This window comes from Gavialis gangeticus, unplaced genomic scaffold, assembly GCF_001723915.1.
Source record: "Gavialis gangeticus isolate Ggan-Ray unplaced genomic scaffold, GavGan_comp1, whole genome shotgun sequence".
NCBI classification, from domain to species: domain Eukaryota; kingdom Metazoa; phylum Chordata; order Crocodylia; family Gavialidae; genus Gavialis; species Gavialis gangeticus.
Window position 1 is genome coordinate 13,865,132 of NW_017729019.1, and position 8,913 is coordinate 13,874,044.

The 8,913-nt window shown below is 57.7% G+C and overlaps 1 protein-coding gene across 2 annotated transcripts in view; it reads right to left on the reverse strand.

Moving 5' to 3' along the window:
• Nucleotides 1–4,580: 4,580 nt before the first annotated feature.
• LOC109295340 (lymphoid-restricted membrane protein-like) overlaps nt 4,581–8,913 on the reverse strand; it is a 21,477-nt gene continuing 17,144 nt past the window's right edge. For both annotated transcript variants that reach the window (XM_019514133.1, XM_019514134.1), the window contains 7 exons: nt 8,224–8,371; nt 7,440–7,489; nt 6,782–6,832; nt 6,529–6,611; nt 6,268–6,405; nt 6,003–6,116; nt 4,581–4,814 (listed from right to left, as the gene is read on the reverse strand). In XM_019514133.1, the coding sequence (XP_019369678.1) occupies nt 4,655–4,814; nt 6,003–6,116; nt 6,268–6,405; nt 6,529–6,611; nt 6,782–6,832; nt 7,440–7,489; nt 8,224–8,371 (744 nt within the window). In that variant the 3' untranslated portion in view covers nt 4,581–4,654. The remainder of the gene's footprint in view (nt 4,815–6,002; nt 6,117–6,267; nt 6,406–6,528; nt 6,612–6,781; nt 6,833–7,439; nt 7,490–8,223; nt 8,372–8,913) is intronic.

The following is an 8,913-nucleotide window of genomic DNA, read 5'->3' on the forward strand; positions in this document are numbered from 1 at the left end:
GGCCGCCGTCCGAAAAGCGGGGCGACGGGCTCGTCCCAAAGCGCGTCCGCGTGTGGCCTGTGCGCGGCCCCCACACCTCATCTCGCCCGCGCAGCGGCTCGGGAGCGGGCAGCGGCCCGGGCGGCCGCGGGCTCTAGGTGAACAATTCACACCCCCGCGCACAGCCGGGCAGGCACACGCACACGGACACGCGCGCGCACGCACCGGCGAGCACACAGGCAGGCAGGCACACGCAGGCAGGCACACATGCCTATGCGCAGATGCACACAGACATGCAGCACACATGCACACAGGCATAGGCCTGCACACATGTGGGCACACAGACGCATGCAGCTGCGGATGTACGTGCACACAGCCGTGCACAGGCATATGTACGTGCACGCACACATGCATATGCACAGATGCACATGCACACAGACATACACACACGGGCACACAGCCATGCACACACACAGAGACAGACGCACACATGCACATACATATGCACAGACAAGCACATGCACGCAGGCATGCGCACACAGGCACACATGCACATGCATGCACATAGATATGCACATGCACGCAGACAAGCACACACACATAGACACAGACTCACACAGCACATGCACACAGACACACATGCATACGCACAGGCACGCACATGCACACACACACGCAGTGGCAGAAATTCCTGGCTCAGCTGGCACAAAGCACCAGCGCTCCCGCAACCCAGAGGAGGCAGGGAGCTCTGTGGCAAAGGACACAGGAGAAGCCGGGAGTCCACCTGCACCAGACAAACGGACCACGAAAAGCATCAGGACAATGCTGCGTGGGGCTCCGGCTCCCATCCGAAAACCAGCGGCTTGCCACCACCTTCAGGTCTACGTGGGCTTTTACGCAAGGCCGAACCCTCCCTCCCCTCCAAGGACCCCTCTGCCCGTGGCAGCCATCACCCAAGAGAGGCAAGCAAGGCAGCAGGACTCTGGAAGCCTACCACCTTGTTGCCCAGCCTCCCTTGCCCTTCCCTCCTGGCTGTGCTCTGTATTTAGGACCTTCCCTTTGTGCTTGAACGTGGGGGCCCATTGTGTCCGAGTCCCCCCAAAGGCAAACCCCCTTCAGGGCTGCTTTAGCAGAACTGCTGTGGGCAAGTCGCACAAGGGGGTTGCTCTGCTCTGTCCAGCACAGCTGAGGCCCCAGCAGGAAGACGGCCCTTGGCGCCACCCTTTACAGACGATGTCAACAGAGTCCAAGGGAGGGGAAGAAAATAGAAAAAGGCTTAGAAAACTTGGAGGGAAGGTGGAGAAACGGGGCTTGTTTGGCCTCACAAAGAGAAGACTGGGGGAGCCTCCAGTACACAGACGGTTGCTCTAAAGAGAACAGCAACCAATTGTTCCCCCATGACCGCTGGGAAACGACAAGGAGAATGGGTCCATTTTGCAGCAGAGGTTTCAGAGGGATAACAGGAAAAGCTTTCAAACCATTAGGAAAGCGAAACACCAGATCAGACGCGCCGGGGAGGCTGTGCAATCTGCTGTGGTGAGGGCAGGTTGGCCAGGCAGCGCTCCGGGCTGCTCCGGGCACAGGGGCTGGCCTCCACAACTTCCTGCGGTCCCTTCCAGCCCCGCTTTCCCAGAGTCCGTCTCTTCACGGGTCCCTCAGACCTCCCTCCCCACAGCTGCAGGGCCGGATCAGCTCTACTGACCCCAACGGGATCAGCCGCCTGCCGCCCTTAGCCAGCCCACGCTGCTGCATCAGAGCGGGGAAGGGGGGCCCTGACTTAGGAACCGCACAACGGGGCGCGGCCAGCCAGATGGGAGGCGGATGGGGTGACTCAGGGTCATGCTGGCTGATGTACAGGGTACTGCTTACATCGCCCAAGTGAGTCACTCTGGGAGCCTGCATACCCCCTGGAGCTGGGCCAGTGTCTAACAGCCACCATGGCTCCAGGACATGGTGTTATTAGAGATCAGAGACTTTCAGGCATCTTGCCCCCCCACCCCACACACACACCCATCCCCTCTGTCACAAATCCCCCCCAACCATTTCCTTCCCCTCTCTTATTCCAGGGTCCTTGCCTTCTTGGACGCTCCCTGCTGTGCCTAGAGCCATCCCCTGTCTTCCTCCCACCCCTCTTTATTATTGCCATATTTACAGGAGTGCTGTGAGGCTCTATTCAAGGTCAGACCGTCCCTGGGGCCTCAAACGTCTCATGTTCAGGATGGAGTTAAAGGCTGGGAGGACAAGAGAGACTCAGAGATATACAGCAACTTGTCCAGGCTCACGCCACCAGCAAACAGGCACAGCACTCAGGCTTCCTGGCTCCCAGGCCACTGCTCTATCCACTGATTTCCCCATCTTTGCTCTTCAGTTCTACAGTCCTGTCGTCTCCTGTACTATCCGAGAAAAACAGGGCTGGGAAAAAAAAAAAAAAAAAAAACACAGGAAGCCATCCGGTCCCGTCCTTGGTTTTAAGACATCTAAACCATCCCAGGCAAGTGTTTGTATAACCTGATCCAGTGACAGATTCCCAGCCCTGTAGGTTACCTCTTCCAGCGCTCAACCATCCCGAAGTCAAACATGCTTCCTACTGTCCAACCTCAACCGGCTCAGGCTGCAGTTTCAGCCCATTAGATCTGGTCCTGTGCCGTGTGGACGCAAGAGAACAATTGATTGCCTTTCTTTTTCTAACAACCCAGTTGCATTTGCAGACTGTTATCAAATCCCACCGTGTTAGCCTCTGTCTCGCCTCCATTCATTATTATTTTATTCATCTGATCACAGTGCCTAGAAAGGCCAGGTCCCCACTGTGCTGTACACACTCAGAAAGCAAAGAGAGAGCGCCTGCCCTGAACAGCTTACTAGTCTAGGGTCAGAGGCAACAGAGAAGGAAGTAAAAGCCAAGTCTAAATTAAGCTGCAGCTAGTTCAGGAAATCGCCCCCTCCATTTGCAAACAGCTTATATCACCCTGAAATATTTTTAATCACCATCACCTCCTTAAGGTCATTAAGATTTAATGAGAGACATGACTTTCCCCCATGGAAAGCAGAAGACATCAAGTCCACTGGGTCCCTCCCTGGCCAGCTTCTCAAAAGGCCCCTCTGGGAGCACCTGCAATTGTAGGCTGAGGGTTGTACAAAGGTGCCTTTGAGCAGAGCAAGGGGAGGAGAAGGGAGGTCTTTCCTTGCCTGCCCGTTGGTTTGGGCCACCCTTGGGAAGAAGGTGTGTTGTGTCTGTACACAAGTCAGCTGTGCCTACGCTAGTCCCCGGGGACAGATCCTTTCAGCACATCCTTCGGAAAGGTAAAGAACGTGTGACCAGCAAAGAGAAACAAAAGACTGGCAGCAAATGGAAAAAGCTCACCCCGTGAACCCTTCCAGACAAGCACACGACACCGTCCCGCAGCCAGCAGCTACTGCAGATGGAGCGGATGAGGCTGATCTCCAGCAGGTGTGGACAGTCGCTTGCGCGCCTGGGAAACTGCCTGGAGAGCTGCCGACCTGGGATTTCTTCTTCCTTACCACACCCACGACACAGCGAGCAAAGTACAGGGGATACGTCTGGGATCGACCGCGTGTGAGCATTTCCTGGGAAATTCACTGCTAGGTCTTCTAAAATACCCCTCTTATTCCTGTGCCAGACCAGTAACTGCTGGTCTGTCGGCTCCTTCAGGCAGGGGAGGGGGCCCGCTTCGCCAGGTATGAAGCACCTGCCACAGCCACGGCTGTTACAGAAATAGCACTGGGCCAACCCATTCGCTCAGTGCCCGGAGCGGGCACGGACTGGGGGTAGGGAGGCCCTGGAGCAGCTTTTGCTCCATTTCAACAGAGGCGCAATTCAAAAAGCATCCAGCTACGTTAACCCAGAACCAGCCCTGCTTTGCGCTTCGTGCTTCTAACAAAAAAGGGTCATTTCCCAAACCGCCCCAGCCAGGCCTGAGCCTACACCTTTTAAAAGCAGCAGCTGTGTCTAGCAGGAAAGAACAGCCCCGCAGCGGTGTGATGAAGCATCAGCGCTGTTTGTTAAAGCATCTTCCTGTCCCCGCAGGGGGTGTGTTGAATTGCTTCTTCCCCTCTGAGGAGCCTCCTGGCATAGCGGAGATCTCCACTTCCTCCCTCCCTGCAAAACAGGGGGGAAATGAGTCTGTTCCCTGGCCTGGTCCCTTGGCTGCTCTGCTGAGCCATGTGCAGGCGGCACAGCTGAAGGCAGCAGCACCATCTGCCGGGGAAAGGGAGCCGTGCCTCTGCACCCCGTGGGAAGAGAAAAGGTCTAGGCCACTGCCGCAGCACCGAGCCCACGGACAGCAAAGGGTAAGGCGGCACAGATCCCCAACCCCACAATGCACGTGCTAACACACCCCCGTTTGCTTTTATCCACTCACAGCAAAAGGGACCCCATTGCGTCGCACCCAGGACTGTGCTGAGAACTGAGTCTCGTGACACGGATGGTCCCTGCTCCAGTTGTTGTTTTCTGGGGACGACCAGGTCCTTTCCCTGCAGCAAGCCCGGTACAGCCCAGCCTCCGAGCCTATACACGGCAGCTGTTTCCCCTGCAAGATCAACCCCCCCTCTTTTTACTGCTATTTTTATTATTTTATTTTTTTTAAATTAAGCAGGGAAGGGGCACCAGCAGTGCCAAGTCTGACGCGTGTCGCTCTCATCCTCCTGCTCCTTTGTGCTAGGATTTGGGGCTCACTGCCTGCTGTTGCTTCTGCAGCTCCAGAATCCGGATCAGAACCAGGCATGCAATCCCCAGGAAAAGCAGCCAGATGAAAACCCAGTAGTACTGGGGCAGACAGATCCACAGCCTGCAAAGCTCCTTCCTGGACCCTCTGGACCTGGCAAGAAGAAAGTTAAGAGACTCATCGACTGAAATAGAGCAGCTGTCTTGATCCTCCTTCCTGGAGCGAAATACCCAGAGACTGGAAAGGGCACAGAAAAGGAGCTAGTTTCTGCATGGCCTTTAAACTGACCCCGCCAGCCTCCCCCCCTCCTCATGTTCAAAGTAACACCTAAACTCAATGTAAATGAGAGATGCCGATGAAAAGAAAGCTTTCCTGTCCCCTCTGGTTCCTTCTAGCATCTCACAGCAGGCTGCCTACAGTGCTTTACAGCAGGTGATAACAGACCTGTTATATAGATGGGCAAACTGAGGCAGAGCTGGGAAAAGAACCCAGAAGTCTTTGCTCCATCTCCCCCTGCTTCCGTGGCTGTATACGCTGCCTCCCAGAGCTGAAACAGAGCCCAAGCTCTGACAGAGCTTCCTGCCTCCCTGGTCCATGCATCACCAGAAGTGTACCCGGCTCTCGGGTCCCTGTCCCAAGGAGCTTTACACTATGCCAGAGGGATGCGAGACCTGGGATAATGTGATCTCTTTTATTAGCCCAACTAAATAGTTGGGAAAAGGGTCTTTTGCAAGCTTTCGGGCACAAACACCGTTCTTCAGGCACTGGGAGGCTCTGCTGCTGCTCTGTGTCCTCCAAGGAGCAGCAGTCTCCCAATGCCTAAAGAAGGATGTTTGTGCCCGAAAGCTTGCAAAGAACTTTTTTCCAACTATTTAGTTGGTCTAATAAAAGAGAGCACATCTGCCCAAAGAACCTTGCCTGCCTGTGTCCTAAGACCAACACGGCTACAACCAACAACCCTGTAGACCTGGGATAAGGCATGCAAGAGCCTGGGGAGGAGATGGACGCTGCAGGGTTCAAAGAAGCAAAGGCAGCCAGATGTGCACCAGCTCCATCTCTCCCGTGGGTGCTGTTGGCTACAGAAACGAGCATGCCAGAGCCACGCACAGGCTAGCCTGGCTGGCCTTGACCTGGCCACTGGATAACTGGATTCTCCAGCTTCCAAGGGATACCACGTTCCCTTCCTCAGCACGTGCTGCTGTGTGACTAGCCACCAGCAGCTGCGCCCCTGCCCAGAGGTGGATGCCGATGAGGGAAGGGGCTGGAGCGCATGTCACCCATGAAGGCTCTGGGCTCCAACACAGCCCAGGGTCCCACGTGAGGACGAGGCAGTTAGCTCACATCAGACTGAGCTGCTCCAGCTCCTCGCTCAGCCCCCCACTGTCCGACTCCTTGCTGGGCTCCTGCTTCATGCTCTGGCCGGCACTTCTTCTTCTCCGCAGCTCAGGCTCGCTCCTGGGGAGGAAGATGCAGCAGGGGCCGGTCAACAGCAGTGCCCCCTGCCCCAAGCACCCTGGATGAGCACCCTGTCTGATACGGGGAAAACTGCACCTGCCCCAGCCGGCCCCGGGGGTGCAGCCCAGGGGAGCACTCAATACATCCTTACCCTTCGGCACGGGGGGCTCCTGCCCCCTGAGGCTGAGCGCTGTCCATGCCCTCCAGGCTTTGATGCAAGGAGCTGGAGGGGCTGACGTGCAGGATGAAGCACTCGTCGGTGGAGTCCTCCTGGAGGCAGCAGCGTTGCCTGCACAGCAGAAAGGAAGCAGTCATGCCCCGAGCTGACGTGCCTCTGCCTGCCTTCCCCACGGTGGAGCCGTGGGGTCCATCCTTTCCATCTCCCCGGGGCTCTGTGGGAGGGTCACGGTACCTCTCTGCACTCAGGGTGCTCTCCCCTCCCAGCTTCCCTGCCTCATCCTTGGGTGCTTGCCCGTTTTCTTGGCTTTGAACGTGCTGCAGACAAAACCGAGGGAGGGCACGAGTGAAACAAAAGCGCAGGAGAGAAACCCGGTGCCCAGAGCGCTGTGAGCGCATGGTGCAGAGCCCAGGAACCAGCGTGGGGGCTGTACAAGACACAGGCACCCCGTGCACCTGTGCCAGGCGTCTGTGACTGGATTGCTTACCAGCAGCTGCTTGGGGATGACGGCGATGCTGACTCTTCGGCGAGCCGACACCTGGGACACAAAGGAGGGCACTTGGTGAGAGCAAAGCCCCTCTCCCCACTGCTCCCAGAGGGGTTTAGCTTTTCACTCCCTGCCCATAGTCTGCGAGGGCCCTGCCATCCTCCTGCCCTGCCTTTCGCCCCTCACCACTGTAGCATGGGGTGGGATGCTGCTCCCACCGGTGCCAGGGGGGTGGAAGAGCCTTCCCTGGGCTCTAGACGGGGCATTAACAGGATTTTCTGGTCAAAGCTGTCTCTCTGCTGGAGAGGAGATGAAGACCGAGGCCTGAAAGTCCCTGCTGCCTCACCCCCGCAGCCGCCCATGTGCCGGGAATCTCAGATTTCACCAGGGGCCTGTGACAGCCCCGCTTGGACCCCCGATGGGCCTGCCCCAGTGCTGGCCAGCTCCCCCACCCCGTCCCCTACCTTGTGGGCTGCAGGGGAATCGCTGCTGTATTCGAACTGACACTAAAGAGCAGCCTCCTCTGGGGCCAAGTCCCTCTGCCTCCTGCTCCCTGACCCTGCAATGCAGAGGACCTGCCTGAAGTCTATGGTCTAGCAAGGCTTGGTGGATGCAGGGTCGGGCTAGAGAGCTGGGGAAGGGGCCGGCTCTCCCTCACCTGCTGGAACGTCCTCATCAGGGGATGCCTCAGCCTCTGCTCTGCATCGTCTGAAGGAACAAGGAGAGGGGATTGCTCTATGTAGGGACTGACTTCTCACACCCAGAGCAACCAGGCCCTTACTGCCCCCCAGCCCAGCCATCCAGCCCAGCCTGCTGCTTTGTTCCCCAGGCTGCACAGCCCTTCCCCAAGCACATCAGAGGCTCGGCATAGCTGGAGCAGAGGACAAGACTGGGCTGGCGTCCCATAAGCCCAGTTGCTTTGACCATCATAGCACAGGTATCTCGTGAAGAAAATGGCAGCTCAGCTGGGAAGCCCCTAAGGTCTCCTGGGTCATGGCATGGGGAACAGGACCAAAGACCCACAGAGACATGTCTATGCCTCGAGACAGGCATCCTGGGGTGCACGCCCCGCTCTCTGCATTCCCAGCTATGCCCTTGCTGCCGGGAGGGCATCACCAGCACCTGTGGGCAGAGCAAGTCTGCTCCAAAATTTCCCCATGGCGCTTATGCCCTGACTGCAGCCCCCCTCACAGCCATACCCTTGGAGTCACTGGATGGGGACAAGGATAAGCAAATCCCCTGGACTCTAACGTGTCTCCAGGGCTGGAGCCAACTCACAGGCCTCACACACAGTTCAGGACCCTGCCCCAGGCTTCCCGGTGATGGAGCCAGGGGCAGGATCCAGCCGTGGCGACTCCCGACCCTGCTCTCTGACCACCGCACCTGCTGAGTGCCAGGCCCCATCCACATCTCCGCACCCCTGGGTGCTGCGCCCACCTCACCCCTGTTCTCGGCCAGCTGCCGGTTGCGGGAGTTCTGCTGGATCAGCCGCTTCATCTCCTCCAGCTCCGCGTGCTCCCGCAAGTGATGCCTCTTCAGGTTCTCCACGTGCTGCACCATCACGTCCGTTGCCCGGCTCATCCGTGCCTCCTGCCACAGAGAAAACACGTGTGTGGGGGGGGGTGTCACACTGGGGGCACAGGCAGGGCTGCCCTCTGTCCTACTCAGGTGCTTACACTGTGCCCACCATGGTGTCTGGGGGCACGTAGGGATCCACCACTTGCCATGGCTAATGGCAGCAGGAGCAGACCCTTTTGAAGCAAGCAGCCCAGCCCAAAGGGGCTCTGATCAAACAATCCAAAGACCTCCAGAAAGTGCTCGCTCCCCCTCTTCTCACACATGGGATAAGACGTCCCCGAGCCCAAGCCTGTCACTTCACCCGACACATACTCCCCTGGGTGCATTTGTACTTAGAAGACTTGAGCATCTCCATGGGACAGGTTAACCAGGCCCAGGAGTAAGTGGCAGGAATACAAGGGTCCAGGTGGCAGCAGGGACAGGGGACCAGAGGGAAGCTAGCTGGACAGAGGAGTGGCAGGGACACCACTAGTAGACAGGGAGCTGAATCTGCTGCTAGGAGGCTTGGTGGACCGGCCTGCTGGCTGGTGAGGACAGGGGCCCATGGAGCCCAC